Source organism: Gorilla gorilla, chromosome 13, assembly GCF_029281585.2.
Source record: "Gorilla gorilla gorilla isolate KB3781 chromosome 13, NHGRI_mGorGor1-v2.1_pri, whole genome shotgun sequence".
NCBI lineage: Eukaryota > Metazoa > Chordata > Mammalia > Primates > Hominidae > Gorilla > Gorilla gorilla.
This window is the reverse complement of record NC_073237.2, coordinates 132,835,671-132,850,011: the sequence shown is the minus strand read 5'-3', so window position 1 is coordinate 132,850,011 and position 14,341 is coordinate 132,835,671. Positions and strand designations below refer to the sequence as shown.

Genomic DNA, 14,341 nt, shown 5'->3' with positions numbered 1-14,341 from the left:
TGAGTGCAGGTGTCCGCAGGCCTCGGCGCTGTCCTGGACCGCACCCAGGTCCTCTCCGGGCACCTGCACCTGCCTCGCTGGGACCTGCCGGACTGCGGGGCTGCCGGGTTGGGAGGGGCGTGGGAGACCCGTCCGGGCCCGGTGCGGCGCAGTCCTCCGGCCGCCAGGGGCCGCTGTGGGCGGGGCCGGGGCGCGGGCCGGGGACCGGGCGCGGCCCCGCGGCGGCAGTTGCTAAGTCCCGGCCGGGCTGACTCCGCTTCTGGGCGGCCAGGCCTCCGCGAGTACCGGGTCGACTTCGGAGTCTGCGGGCCCAGCCAGGTGTGCCCGGTTCCCACCCCTCTCCCCGAGCGGCGTCCCCGTCGGGGTCGAACCTCCCCCGCGACAGGCGCCCAGCCGCCTGTTCCCCCAGGCCCTGCCTGCGGACCGCCCTGGGAACGGCGTCTGGGAGCCCCGAGGGGCTGGCGGGACTCGGGGCCCCGGCCATGCGGCAGCCGCCCCCGCCCCTCCGCGACCACCCCCGGCCCAAGCGGGAGCCGCAGCGGCGTTTCTGCTCCTCGCTGCGCCGGCGACCCCGGACCCGGCACCCCTGACCCCTCGCGCTGCTTGCGGCCCCGCGCCGAGGCCTGCCCCGGGAGAGACCGTCCATGCCGTCCAAGGCGGAGAATCTGCGGCCCTCGGAGCCGGCCCCGCAGCCGCCGGAAGGGAGGACGCTCCAAGGACAGCTTCCCGGCGCTCCGCTGGCCCAGCGCGCGGGGTCCCCACCCGATGCTCCGGGATCCGAGAGCCCCGCGCTTGCCTGCAGCACTCCGGCCACGCCCAGCGGCGAGGACCCGCCAGCCCGAGCAGCACCCATCACCCCGCGGCCCCCCGCCAGGCCTCGACTGGAGCGAGCCCTGTCCCTGGACGACAAGGGCTGGAGGAGGAGGCGTTTTCGAGGCAGCCAGGAGGACCTGGAAGCCCGGAATGGGACCAGTCCCTCCAGGGGCTCAGTGCAGAGCGAGGGCCCCGGGGCCCCCGCCCACAGCTGCTCCCCGCCCTGCCTGAGCACCTCCTTGCAGGAAATCCCCAAGTCCCGCGGGGTCCTGAGCAGTGAGAGAGGGAGCCCGTCCTCGGGGGGTAATCCTCTCTCTGGGGTGGCCAGCAGCTCCCCGAACCTCCCGCACAGAGACGCCGCCGTGGCGGGGAGCTCGCCCAGGCTGCCCAGCCTGCTGCCCCCGCGCCCACCGCCTGCCCTGAGCCTGGACATCGCCTCCGACTCCCTGAGGACAGCAAACAAGGTCGACTCGGATCTTGCAGACTACAAGCTCCGCGCGCAGCCGCTCCTGGTGCGGGCCCACAGCAGCCTGGGCCCCGGCCGGCCCCGGAGCCCCCTGGCCTGCGACGACTGTTCCCTTCGCTCGGCCAAATCCTCCTTCAGCCTCCTGGCGCCCATCCGCAGCAAGGACGTCCGCAGCAGGTAGGGCCTGGCGGGTGCAGCCCCTGCGCCGCCTTCGTTGTAGTGTTCAGGCTGCTGGAACCTCGTGAGACCGTTCCCATCAGCAGCGTTTAAGATGCCTAACCGGAAAGAACGAAGCGGGTCTCCCGCAGCCACCCCATCTCCCAGCCCCACCCCACAGCAGCGCCCTTCCCATCTCTCCCGAACTTCCCAGAACTTTTCCTGTGTGTTTCAGAACCATTCGTGGGCGTGACGTTGTGTTAAGGTAGACAGGATGGCATCCTGCATACAATTACGTATCTGGCGCTTTTTCTGGTTTAGTCTTGGGAAATGTCGTCAATGTACACGATCCGCCCCTTTGGTTGTTTTTGTTTGTTACTCTCTCTGTCGCCCAGGCTGGAGTGCAGCGGCGCGATCCCGGCTCACTGCAACCTCTGCCTCCTGGGTTCAAGGGATCCTCCTGCCTCAGCCTCCTGAGAATCTGGGATTACAGGCTCCCGCCACCACACCCAGCTAAATTTTGTATTTTTAGTAGAGGCAGGGTTTCGCCGTGTTGGCGAGGCTGGTCTCGAACTCCTGGCCTCGGCCTCCCAAAGTGCTGGGATTCCAGGCGTGGGCCACTGCGCCCGGCCTGCCGCCTTTGTTTTTTTCCTGCGGCAAGAGGCCCTAGATGTGTTGAGGCTACTTTAGTTTAGCCACTTGCTCATGAGGAACATTTTGGTGGGCTCCAGCTGTTGCTGGAAGGAACTGCAGCTGAACCCATGACCTCTCCCAAGCCTGGTCTTGTCTTGGGGTCTCAGTCTGGGGGCCTGTCCTGAGATGCTCCCACTATGACTTGGCAGAGTACCTGCACCCTTCTTTTCCTCCCACCACCCCACTGCCGTGGTGCCCAAGTCTTGTCTGTCGGCCGAGGCGGGAGGCAGGACAGGTGTGAGAAGGGAGAGGTGTGAGGTGGTTTCTGTGTTGGTGTCCTGGGGCCGTTGTAACTCGTGACCACAGACTGGGAGGCTTGCAACAGCAGAGCTGGACTCTCTCCCAGTTCTAGAGGCCAGAAGTCTAAAATCAAGGTGTGGCCAGGCAGCCTCTCTCCAGAGGCTCAGGGGAGGGTCCTCCCACTGCCTCCCGCTCCTGGGGCCCCACTTGTTCCTTGGCTTGTGGCCACATGCTCCAGTCTCTGCCTCTGTCTTTATGTGGCCTCTTCCCTGTCTCTCTGTGCTCCCCTCTCTTTTTATAAGGACACCAGTCATTGAATTTACTGCCTACCCTAAATCCAGGGTGGTCTTATCTCGAGATCCTTAATTAAACACGTTTGCAAAGACCCCGTTTCCGAATAAGGTCCCATTCCAAGGTTCTGGGGCTCTGGGGGTGGACATGGCTTTGGGGATCACTGTTCAGCTCACCACAGTCCCCGAAGGTAGCCTCACTTCCCTGCGTCTGTGGTGCACCAGCAGGCAGGTGGGCTCAGGCCTGGAGTGAGGGCCCGTGCCTGGCGCCCCCACCATACTCTCCTGTGCATGGATGGAGCAGGTGCGATCACATCCAGGGCAAAACTGCTGCTTTTGTTAAAATAATTCACTGCAGGACTTCTTGTAAGGAGTGAGATTTCTCAGTGCATCTAAAGCATCACATTTTAAAATCAGGTCCGGTTGCGTAGATGCACCTGTTAGAGAAAAGGACAGTCGTGTCTCAAATTTGGACCCTCAAGTCATTGTTTTCAAACAACCAGGAAACGCGGGTGGACGTGGATCCTTTAACCCAGTTCTGCTGCCTAAAAGCTTCCCATTTCCAGACCTCCTGTCTGTTCTAGAATAGGGGTGGGCGCACTCTTTCTGTCAAGGGGGAGACACAGACAGTGGGGACCAAAGGGCGTCTGTGTGCCAGTGAGTCTATTAGGGACATACATTGGAACCTCGCTCTTTTTTCTTTCTCTGCCGTTCCACACAGTAAAACCCATTCTGAGTTTGCGGGCCGCATGTGCACGGGCTGGGTCCGCCCTGTTTGAGAATGCCTGCTGGCTTTTGCCAGTGCCTTGGGGCTGCCAGGGCGGGTTAGGGGGCCTTTCCCCACCTGTTCCTTTTGCTCAGAGAGCTGGCCCAGGCTGTGGCAGCCAGCCTGAGCGTCCTCATGCAGAAGCTGTGCAGTGTCCTGGCCCTGGATGGGGGTCCGAGGCAGCTCCGCCCCTGCCCGTGTCTAGACACAGGAATGGCTATGAGGGCCGCCCCTGACCTGCTGTAACTAACCATGCTCTGGACAGAGCTGGGCAGACTGACCACGTGGCTGCTGGTGTGGACATGATGGGCGCTGCCGGCAAAGGGGCCGTGGGCCTCCAGCCTGGTGACCGAGGAGCCCCTGCTGGGCCCGGGATCACTTGACAGTGGTGCCCACAGGAACGCTCTCTGTCCCGAATGACCACTGTGTGGACACAGCTGTCCCGACCGGGATTGTCAACAGTTTTAGGGGTGAGGTAGCGAGGTTCCTCCCTGCTGACATGATTTAATCGTGTCCAGCGAAGCTTGGTGAGCTGCAGCCAGGGTTGAAGAAGTTCTCGCGGGAGGTCACAGGAATCCGGCACTATGCTCTCGTGTCCCCTTGCGGAAGGGAACCATGTCAGAAGACGGTGTATCCAGAAGGAGCCGCACAAGTGTTACTTAGAGAGGGAGCGGGGAGGAGGGCTGGCAAGCCTAGCCCACGGCGTTTCTGTATAGTCGGCGAGCTTAGAATGGGTTTTACGTTTCCAAATGGTTGGAAAAAGTCAAAACCATTCTAATGATGTTACACAGTACAAGAAAATTGTAAAATTCAGATTTCAGTGTCTGTAAATCAAGCGTCTCGGGCACACGGCTGCGCCCCTTGTATCCACATCCCCTGGTGGCTTTTGCACCACCGTAGCAGAGCCCACGGCAACAGACACTGGATATCCCACGGAGCGGCAGGCGTGTGCTGTTGCCTCTTGACGGGTTACCAGCCCTCGTGGCGGAAGGTGCTGAGTGTGGGGAGGGCAGGGACGCGGCTGTGCCACACGGTGTTTAACCATTTGCGTGCACCGCCGTATTAAAATCTGAAAGCATCAGCCTGGACGACGTGGCGAGACCCTGTTTCTACAAAAATAAAAGATAAGTAAAAAACCAGCCGGGCGTGGTGGCACTGCACCTGGAGTAATCTGAAAGCATCAGCCTGGATGACATGGCGAGACCCTGTTTCTACAAAAATAAAAAATAAATAAAAAACTAGCCGGGCGTGGTGGCACTGCACCTGGAGTCCCAGCTACTCGGGAGGCTGAGGCAGGAGGATCACTTGAGCCCGGGAGGTAGAGGCTGCAGGGAGCTGTGTTAGTGCCACTGCACTCCAGCCTGGGCACGGAGTGAGACCCTGTCCCCGCTAGAAACCAAAACAAGCAAACCCAAAAGTGCGTCAAAGCCACGGGGTGTCGAGGAGATGGACGTGTTTCCGTGTGGCTCGTGTGGTCTCTGTATCTTAGACCGTCCTGCCTGGTGCTGGGGCCAAAGGAGAAAGGAGGAGGACCAGCCCCTCCCCAAACAGCACCCTGTGCCCACTGCCTTGGCTTATAGTTTGGGAGCTCCTCTCTGTGGCTTTTCCAGGATCCCACCACCAAAAAGCCCAAAACGTCACCCTCTCATGCCTCTTCCCGGGAGGTAGGGAGGGGGTGTGAACCCGCTCTGGGTGTTTGTGCAACCAGGTCAGGCCTTGTGTTCCTGGAGAGCAGACAGCAGTGCCGCGGGGTCCAGGAGAGTCCTTGCTTGGGGCTGGGGGCAGCTCCTGACATTCCATGGGTTTTGCTGTTGTCCCTGGGGACCTGGCCTAGACCCCCAGGGATGTGTCCTGTGCCTGGCCCTGAGCTTGGGGTCCTCCCGTCACAGGAGTTACCTGGAGGGCAGCCTCCTGGCCAGCGGGGCCCTGTTGGGGGCGGATGAGCTGGCCCGCTACTTCCCAGACCGGAACGTGGCACTCTTCGTGGCCACCTGGAACATGCAGGGCCAGAAGGTGAGTGGCTCTGGGTGGTGCTGGGCGGGGAAGGGTGGGGTGGTGCCGGACAAAGGCGGGTGAGGGGGACGGGGCAGCTCTGTGCCTCGTCCTGGGGCCGGGAGGGCAGAGCCCCGAGGTGCACCCCACTGCTAACTGCAGTACAGGAGGGTGAGAGTGGGTAAGGACCCCCATCCCCCAGAGCTCCCACCTGTACCTCCCTGACCACGTGGCTGCAGAAAGTAGGGGAGGGGGTTGGGGCAACGGGCCTGGCCGAGAATCATCTGCTCAAGGTGAGCGGGAGGGCAGCCAGCGGGGCATGCGTAGGGGCGGCTCAGGGACAGGGTGGGCAGCACGGGCTGGGGTCATGGTGACGGGAGGGTCATACAGGGGCGGTCGTTGGACAGACTCGTGCTTGGAGAGGGAAACTGAGGCCGAGGGCCAACCTGAGGTGTGTTTGGTGTGTCAGAGGCTGCCTCGGAGACCGGGCAGATCCCTTTTTGGCCCTGGCCTCAGTTTCCCCTCATTCAGAGGAGTCGCTGGTACTCAAGGCACTGCAGTGGGATTCACCCACAGGCGCCTGCAGGTTTCGGGAGGAGCAGGCCCACCACATGCTCCCTCCTTCCAGGAGCTCCCACCCAGCCTGGACGAGTTCCTGCTCCCAGCCGAGGCCGACTATGCCCAGGACCTGTATGTCATCGGGGTCCAGGAGGGCTGTTCTGACAGGTAGGGCGGCCGCAGGCCCTGCAGTGCCTGCCCAGGGGCTGCCGTCTCTGAAGCAGCTGGGTGCTGAGACCTGTGGTCACAGCTGGGCACGGGTCTGCAGTGCCTGCCCGGGGGCTGCCGTCTGTGAAGCTGCTGGGCGCTGATACCCGGGTCGCGGCCGGGCACGGGCAGCCTCCACGCCTGGGTGGGATGCATGGGTCAGATTTTTTTCCAGTGGCAACTCGGAGAGTTTAAAATCAATGAGATTTGATTTTGGTAACAAACTGTTGACGTGCGAGAGTAGAAGGGCAGCAGGAGCAGGGCCGGGCCCCAAGGCCTCCCAGGCTCCCATGTCATGGCGGGAACAGCAGGTGGCTGCCGCCCACACAGGTGTTCTGGGGGAAGGAGTTGAGGTGGGCCCCACCTCCCTGGCCCATGAGTCCCTCAGGCGGGAGGAGCTCTGCTCACTGGGGTCTCGGCGGGGGTCCAGGGGAGCCACTCAAGTGGAACTGGGGCCTGTGGCCCCCGGCAGGTCCCAACTCTGGCCCACCAGGCCTTCTGGCAAATGCTTCTCCGTGCAAGACACCAAGGCCAGGTCGTGGGGTTTCCCTGGTAGCTCCTCGAGGGGCTCTGGGCAGCAGGTCTGGGGGTGGCGGAGCTGGGAGGCCATGTCCCCCAGCCGGCCGTGCTTCCTCCTCTGCAGGCGGGAGTGGGAGACTCGTCTGCAGGAGACGCTGGGCCCGCACTATGTGCTGCTGTCCTCGGCGGCCCACGGCGTGCTCTACATGTCGCTCTTCATCCGCAGGGACCTCATCTGGTTCTGCTCAGGTGGGCGTGGCTGGAGGTGGGCGTGGCTGGAGGGGCGGGCGTGGCTGGAGGGGCGGGCGAGGCTGGAGGGGTGGGCGCGGCTGGAAGGTGGCAGCCCCCCTTTCCACGGCTGACCCAGGGTCTTGGCAGGACAGTCACGCTTTGCGTCTGGGATCTGGGGGTTGCTATGTCATACCCGGGCTCCACAGCGAGCCCCCACTGGCACGCGGGTCTGGCCACGACCCCCGGCCTGGCAGCGTCCCACAGGTGAGCTGAGGGCTGCCCCTCCCACAGAGGTGGAGTGCTCCACGGTGACCACACGCATCGTGTCTCAGATCAAGACCAAGGGGGCCTTGGGCATCAGCTTCACCTTTTTTGGCACCTCCTTCCTCTTCATCACGTCCCACTTCACCTGTAAGTTGCTTGGTGCCCGCACCGCAGGTGCTGTGTGAGAACAGCCTTCCTCTCCTGACCGGGACCCTGTCCAAGGCAGCGGTCCTGGCCACTGGCTTCATCTTCCACCCCGGGCCGGGGGCGGGCACCATGCTTGCTAAGATGCACGCCAAGGACCCCCAGCAGACCCCGGCACTGAGGGCGTGCCGTGCTGGGCCCGTGCTCTGTCCTCCGAGGCAGAAATGTCACTGGCTGGGCCTGGCAGCGGATGCCCAGTGGGGTTGCATCTGCCGGGGGCGCGCAGTCAGGTCACAGTCCAGAGGTGCGGCGCTTTAGGGAGACTCGAGCATCCGGAACCCTGTGGCCCCTACCCCATTTCTGTTCCCACAGCAGGCGACGGGAAGGTGGCGGAGCGGCTGCTGGACTACACCAGGACCGTGCAAGCCCTGGCCCTGCCCAGAAATGTGCCTGACACCAACCCCTATCGCTCCAGCGCAGGTGAGGGCGTCCACGCTGCGTGCGGGTGGTGCCGCCGTGGTTCGCGGGTGAGGGCGCCCACGCTGCGTGCGGGTGGTGCCGCCGTGGTTCGCGGGTGAGGGCGCCCACGCTGCGTGCGGGTGGTGCCGCCGTGGTTCGCGGGTGAGGGCGTCCACGCTGCGTGCGGGTGGTGCCGCCGTGGTTCGCGGGTGGTGCCGCTGTGGTTCGCGGGTGAGGGCGCCCACGCTGCGTGCGGGTGGTGCCGCTGTGGTTCGCGGGTGAGGGCGTCCACGCTGCGTGCGGGTGGTGCCGCTGTAGTTCGCGGGTGAGGGCGCCCACGCTGCGTGCGGGTGGTGCCGCTGTGGTTCGCGGGTGAGGGCGCCCACGCTGCGTGCGGGTGGTGCCGCCATGGTTTGCACACGGGCGCCCGTCGTTTTTAGGGCAGTTCTGAAGAGGCAGCGTCCTGAGCTTTGGGAAGCGAGGGCCGAAAAGTCCAGTGCCCCCAGCGCATGGCCCCTCGTGGTTCTTTAGCGCGGTTAGTGGGGTGGGCGGATCCTGTCCACTCAGCATGGCCCACTAGCCTGGGTCCTGGTCCTCACCACTGCCCGCCCCACCGCCTCCCCTGGCTGTGTGGAGAGGAGCAGAGACGTGGCCATCACCTGCCATGGGCATCGTCTGCTCCTGAGGCTGCTCCAGGTGCCTTCTGGAACTGTCCCAGTGAGAATCCCACCCCAGAGGGCCCGGCCCCACCGGCTGGCGCCCAAGACCCACTTCCCCTGAGAGCCACTGCCAGGCCACATTCTGGGGAAGGGGAAGGACCTGCCGTCCCTCTGCCTGTGCCCACACATGGCCCACTGTGCCGCAGCGGACGTCACCACCCGCTTCGATGAGGTGTTCTGGTTTGGAGACTTCAACTTCCGCCTGAGTGGCGGGCGCACAGTCGTGGACGCCCTCCTGTGCCAGGGCCTGGTGGTGGACGTGCCGGCGCTGCTGCAGCACGACCAGCTCATCCGGGAGATGCGGAAAGGTGAGGGCCTGGGGGGGGTGGATGTGGCGGGAGACGAGGAGAGGTGAGGGCCTTGGGGAGGCGGATGTGGTGGGAGATGAGGAGAGGTGAGGGCCTGGGGGGGGCGGATGTGGTGGGAGATGAGGAAAGGTGAGGGCCTGGGGGGGCGGATGTGGTGGGAGATGAGGAAAGGTGAGGGCCTGGGGGGGCGGATGTGGTGGGAGACGAGGAGAGGTGAGGGCCTGGGGGGGGGCGGGCGTGGCGGGAGGTGAGGAGAGGTGAGGGCCTGGGGGGGCGGGCGTGGTGGGAGACGAGGAGAGGTGAGGGCCTGGGGGGGGCGGATGTGGTGGGAGATGAGGAAAGGTGAGGGCCTGGGGGGGCGGATGTGGTGGGAGACGAGGAGAGGTGAGGGCCTGGGGGGGGCGGATGTGGCGGGAGACGAGGAGAGGTGAGGGCCTGGGGGGGCGGGCGTGGTGGGAGACGAGGAGAGGTGAGGGCCTGGGGGGGCGGGCGTGGCGGGAGATGAGGAGAGGTGAGGGCCTGGGGTGCAGCGGCTGGCACAAGCTGGTCTGAGCCAGTCCGAGTGCCCATCCCGTGGCAGGGTCCATCTTCAAGGGCTTCCAGGAGCCGGACATCCACTTCCTCCCATCATACAAGTTTGACATCGGGAAGGACACGTACGACAGCACCTCCAAGCAGAGGACGCCCTCATACACGGTGAGGCCTGCCCGCCGCTGCGGTGCAGAGTGCTTCCAGGGCAGGCACCTCCCACAGCCGGGAACCGATGCCTGGCATCAGGGGTCCAAGCCTGGACGGCCTGGACTTGAAACTCAGCTCTGCACCTTGGCCTTGTGGCGAGTCCCCTTTGGTGGAGAATGGCGCCCTCTCCATGGGTGTTTCCAAGGCTGGGTGAGCCGGCTGGCACACAGGGCACCAGCCATGCCCTTGCCTCCGGCCTACAGAGCCTCTGCCCTCTGCCCGTTGCACCCTCGCTCACCCTCCCGCCAGGCCCATGGCTGCATCTCTGGGCATGTCCCGATGTCTGCTGGAAGCCTCAAGAAGCCACTGAGGCAGGGCAGGGTAGGAGCAGCCGCTGTCCACAGGGTCTCTCCAGCGGCGAGGGACAGGTCCTGGCCCAGCTGGCCACAGACGCTAGGCAACAAAATGGGCATGAGTGTCGGGGGTCCCAGAAGGCTTCCTTGTGGGGGGCGCTTGAGAACAGAAGGGAGGCGAGCGGGCCACGCCCCACAGCTCCTCACAAGTAACTGGACCTCCTGCCTCTTCCCGAAGGACCGCGTCTTGTACAGAAGCCGCCACAAGGGTGACATCTGTCCTGTGAGCTACTCTTCCTGCCCCGGGATCAAGACGTCCGACCACCGCCCTGTGTATGGCCTCTTCCGGGTGAAAGTGAGGCCGGGGCGAGACAAGTCAGTGTTCTCCCGCTCACCTTCCCCCTTGGGCCTGGGGGTCGTGCCGTCGTCCCATGAGCTAAGAGGGTCCCTGTCATCGTGGGGTTCCACTTGGGGCTTTGTTCTGGGACCTTCAGGGCTGTGCTCCCCGGGATCGGTTGGACTCATCCTGGAGCAGGAGAAGGCAGGAAGGGGAGAGGCTCTGGAAAGTGGAGAGAGGCCCAGCTGGGGGGCTGGGTGTGGCCAGCGGGAGGGACGAAGGCCTTAAGCACTCAGGCATCCGCCCTGTCCTTCCTGCGGCTCTGTCCCAGGAACAGGCCTCCGTGTGCTTAGAGGCAGTGCCAACCTGGGCCAGTGCCCACCTAACAGCCCCTCATCCTGGCCCTGGGTGTCCTCTTAAATGCCCCCTCCTCCTGGCCCTGGGCCCCCTCCTAACGCCCCCTCCTCCTCCACAGCATTCCGTTGGCAGCTGGCAAATTTGATAGAGAACTGTACTTACTAGGAATTAAAAGACGGATTTCGAAGGAGATTCAGAGGCAGCAAGCACTACAGAGTCAGAACTCCAGCACCATCTGCTCCGTTTCTTGAAGTTTGCTGAACGAGGACTCACAGCTGCAACGTGGGGTAATTGTATTGATCAAAACCCACTGGGAAGGACAAAGAGTTTGCCGCCTTTCGGGGATCCGAGGGACTGTGGCGACTGTGCCTCTGTGCCAGCGTCCCAGGAAGGAAGCCAACCCTGAGCGAGCCTGTCCTTCTCTGTGGCAGGTCCACACGGTGTGGGTGGGCAGGGCTTGGACCCGCCCGTCTCCGTGGCAGGTCCATACAGCATGGGTGGGCAGGGTTTGGACCCGCCCGGCAGCACCACGGACCCCAGCCACTCTCGGGGGCAGACGTCAGAATCCGTTCCTGAGCAGCTCCCGTGCCCTGGGGGCAGTCACAGAGCCCCCCCAACACCCCCGTGCTCTGCGCCAGCCTCTCCCTCCACACCCGAAGCAGGCGTCCATCTGTGTCCTCCTGGCAGCCCCTCAAACACACACCACCCCATGTCACACGGGTATCCAGAGCAAGGCTGGATCTGGGCTAGGTGACCCCTGGGGCCTCAGACCTCTGAGTGGGCCCCAGAGCCCAGCTGAGGAAGCCACACAGCCTCCAGGACGTGGCACGGTTCCCCTCCACTCGGCTGCAGGTCGCCTGCCATGGGGTGAGGAGGCCTGCACCCCAGTATAAGGGCCTCCCCAGCTGAGTAAGAAGCCGCCTCCCCTCCTCTCATAGGCCAAGCCTGTTGTGTGAGACCGTCTCATGGTCTTGGTGACGCAGACCGTTTGCTTCTTTAACTCCAGCCGCGGAATGACATTAGTGGAACCGGGCTGGGGAACTGCTGGAAGTTCAGGATGCCACCACCTTGAACACCTAGGCCAGGGATCCCCACCATGTCCCGGGTTTCTTTCTTTGAGAGTATAGAACCGTTCATTCTTGCTTTGTGTCCCATTCCATCTCTTGAAAAAATGTAGTCTTTGAATGTGTGAAAATCTAGGGACATTCAATCTAGTCTTTTAAATTATTTATTTTTCCATATTTATATTTTTAAATAAATGCATATATTGAGTCTTAAAGTCTCTTTCTGGCCAAAGACTAAAACCTGGAAGCAACAATATACATGCATATCCCGTTCTCACAATGTCCTTGTTTGAAAGGCTGTAAAATCCACAGGCAAAAAGTTTGGTCTCAACCCTCAACAGCTGACTATGATCTTGTCCGGTTCATCTCTGCTATCTTTAAAATCCTACATTGGGCTGGGTGTGGAGGCTCACTCCTATAATCCCAGCACTTTGGGAGGCTGAGGCAGGTGGATCACCTGAGTGGTGGGCAAATCACAAGGTCAGGAGTTCGAGACCAGCCTGGCCAACATGGTGTGACCACCCCTGCATCTCTACTAAAATTACAAAAATTAGCCGGGTGTGGTGGCGGGCGCCTGTAATCCCAGCTACTGGGGAGGCTGAGGCAGGAGAATTGCTTGAACCTGGGAGGCGGAGGTTGTAGTGAGCCAAGATCCAAGATTGTGCCACTGCATCCCAGCCTGGGCGACAGAGCGAGACTCCTTAAAAAAAAAAAAAAAAAAAGAAGTCGATAGAAATCCCATTAATGAGAGGGCACAGCCAATCTCATCTAATTTCAGTCAACTAGTCTGATGTCCTGTATGTATAACATTTTGGGCTGGGTGTGGCGTGTGTAACATTTTGGGCTGGGTGTGGTGCCTCACACCTGTAATTCTAGCACTTGGAGAGGCTGAGGAGGGCAGATTGCCTGAGCTCAGGAGTTCGAGACCAGCCTGGGTAACACAGTGAAACCCTGTTTGTACTAAAATACAAAAAATTAGCCGGGTGTGGTGGTGTGCGCCTGTAGTCCCAGCCACTCGGGAGGCTGAGGTAGGAGAATTGCTTGAACCCGGGAGGTGGAGGTTGTAGAGAGCCAAGATTGCACAATTGCACTCCAGCCTGGGCAACAGAGTGAGACTCGTCTCCAAAAAAAAAAAAAAAAAAAAGGCTTTGCCTCAACAAATGTGCCTTAAGTTTCAAATTAATTCATTGGAAATCTGCACCAATATTTTTACGGTAATGGGGCTTAAATGAGTGCGCTTTTATGGCTTCTTCCTAGGCCTCTTCTCCGACCCAAACAATTGTTAAAGAGATTCTGGTCCGACCCTGGAGTGTGTTCACATGGCTTGACAGTAAGAGGCTCCAAGTCTTCTGGCGGCGGTGGTGGGGAGGGCGGGATATGACATGTCTAGTAAGGTCATGGATCGAAAGTCAGGTGATTCCCTTGGCGCTCACCGCTAGATCTTAGATTAATGGAATTTCACTCAGAAAGGAGTTTAAATGAATGCAAATGATGTCAGCCAATCTCTGGAAAATAAAAGAATTGTTAAATACGGCCAGGCACAGTGGCTCACATCTATCATCCCAGCACTTTGGGAAGCTGAGGCAGGAGGATTGCTTGAAGCCAGGAGTTAGAGACCAGCCTGGGCAACCTAGTGAGACCACATCTCTAAAATAGCAATTAGCATGCCTATAGTCCCAGCTATTCAGGAGGCTGAGGTGGGAGGATCCGCTGAGCCCCAGTGGTCAAGGCTACCGTGAGCTGTGCTTGCATCACTGTACTCCGGGGCTAGCCTGGGCAACAGAGCCAGACCTCATCTCAAAAAAAAAAAAAGCTGGCTCGATAGTAGTGGGTTCTTAGAACTTAGTATTAGCGTCAACTTTGGTATCCTATCCTCCACTGCTAAATTTGGCAAAAGAAAAAAAAAATCCGGCCAGGTGCGGTGGCTCACGCCTGTAATCCCAGCACTTTGGGAGGCCCAGGTGGGTGGATCACCTGAGGCCTAGGCGGCTGGTCAGGAGTTCACCACCAGCCTGATCAAAATGGTGAAACCCCGTCTCTACTAACAATACAAAAAATTAGCCAGGTGTGGTGGCGGTTGCCTAGAATCCCAGCTATTTGGGAGGCTGAGGCAGGAGAATGGTGTGAACCCCGGAGGTGGAGCTTGCAGTGAGCCGAGACTGCACCACTGCACTCCAGCCTGCACGACAGAGCAAGACCCCATCTCAAAAAAAAAAAAAAAAAAAAAAAAAAAATTCAGCTCTCATTCTCTCAAGCATGCTTTGCTTTTGTTCAGCAAGTGCTTTCCTAGCTCTGCTCCAGGCCAGACGGTCTAGCCACCAGCAGGGACACTGGAATGAGCCAAATAGCCTGCTTGGGGGAGGTGACCATCTTAAAAAGGCAGCCAACTATAAACAAATTCAAGTGCACCTTAGTTCCAAAGAAGGGAAGTGGGGCTGGGCGCAGTGGCTGATGCCTGTAATCCCAGCACTTTGGGAGGCCAAGGCAGGTGGATCACCTGAGGTCAGGAGTTTGAGACCAGCCTGACCAACATGGTGAAACCCCGTCTTTACTAAGAATACAAAATGAGCTGGCGTGGTGGCCCATGCCTGTAATCCCAGCTACTCAGGAGGCTGAGGCAGGAGAATCGCTTGAACCCAGGAGGCAGAGGTTGCGGTGAGCCCAGATCACGCCATTGCACTCCAGCCTGGGCAACAAGAGCGAAACTCCATCTCAAAAAAAGAATGG

At 60.9% G+C, this 14,341-nt stretch overlaps 1 protein-coding gene across 14 annotated transcripts; it reads left to right on the top strand.

The window, feature by feature from the left end:
- Positions 1 to 198: 198 nt before the first annotated feature.
- INPP5E (inositol polyphosphate-5-phosphatase E) lies at positions 199 to 13,819 on the top strand. Of its 14 annotated transcripts, none has more exons than XR_010130401.1 (11): positions 200 to 1,456; positions 5,314 to 5,437; positions 6,045 to 6,142; positions 6,825 to 6,949; positions 7,223 to 7,342; positions 7,712 to 7,819; positions 8,664 to 8,825; positions 9,406 to 9,521; positions 10,095 to 10,231; positions 10,716 to 10,837; positions 12,872 to 13,259. XR_010130401.1 is itself a non-coding variant. In XM_055350137.2 (11 exons), exons 1-10 carry the CDS (start codon positions 645 to 647, stop codon positions 10,799 to 10,801), a joined length of 1,977 nt encoding a protein of 658 aa, XP_055206112.1. In that variant the 5' UTR covers positions 201 to 644; the 3' UTR covers positions 10,802 to 10,837; positions 12,872 to 12,963. The 14 variants fall into 14 exon arrangements, 12 of the variants coding, with proteins under 12 accessions (XP_055206119.1, XP_055206117.1, XP_055206120.1 ...); XR_008668294.2 differs by lacking the exon at positions 12,872 to 13,259 and adding an exon at positions 11,489 to 11,829 and having other exon boundaries at positions 7,715 to 7,819; XM_055350137.2 differs by having other exon boundaries at positions 201 to 1,456; positions 6,003 to 6,142; positions 10,669 to 10,837; positions 12,872 to 12,963.
- Positions 13,820 to 14,341: the final 522 nt, after the last annotated feature.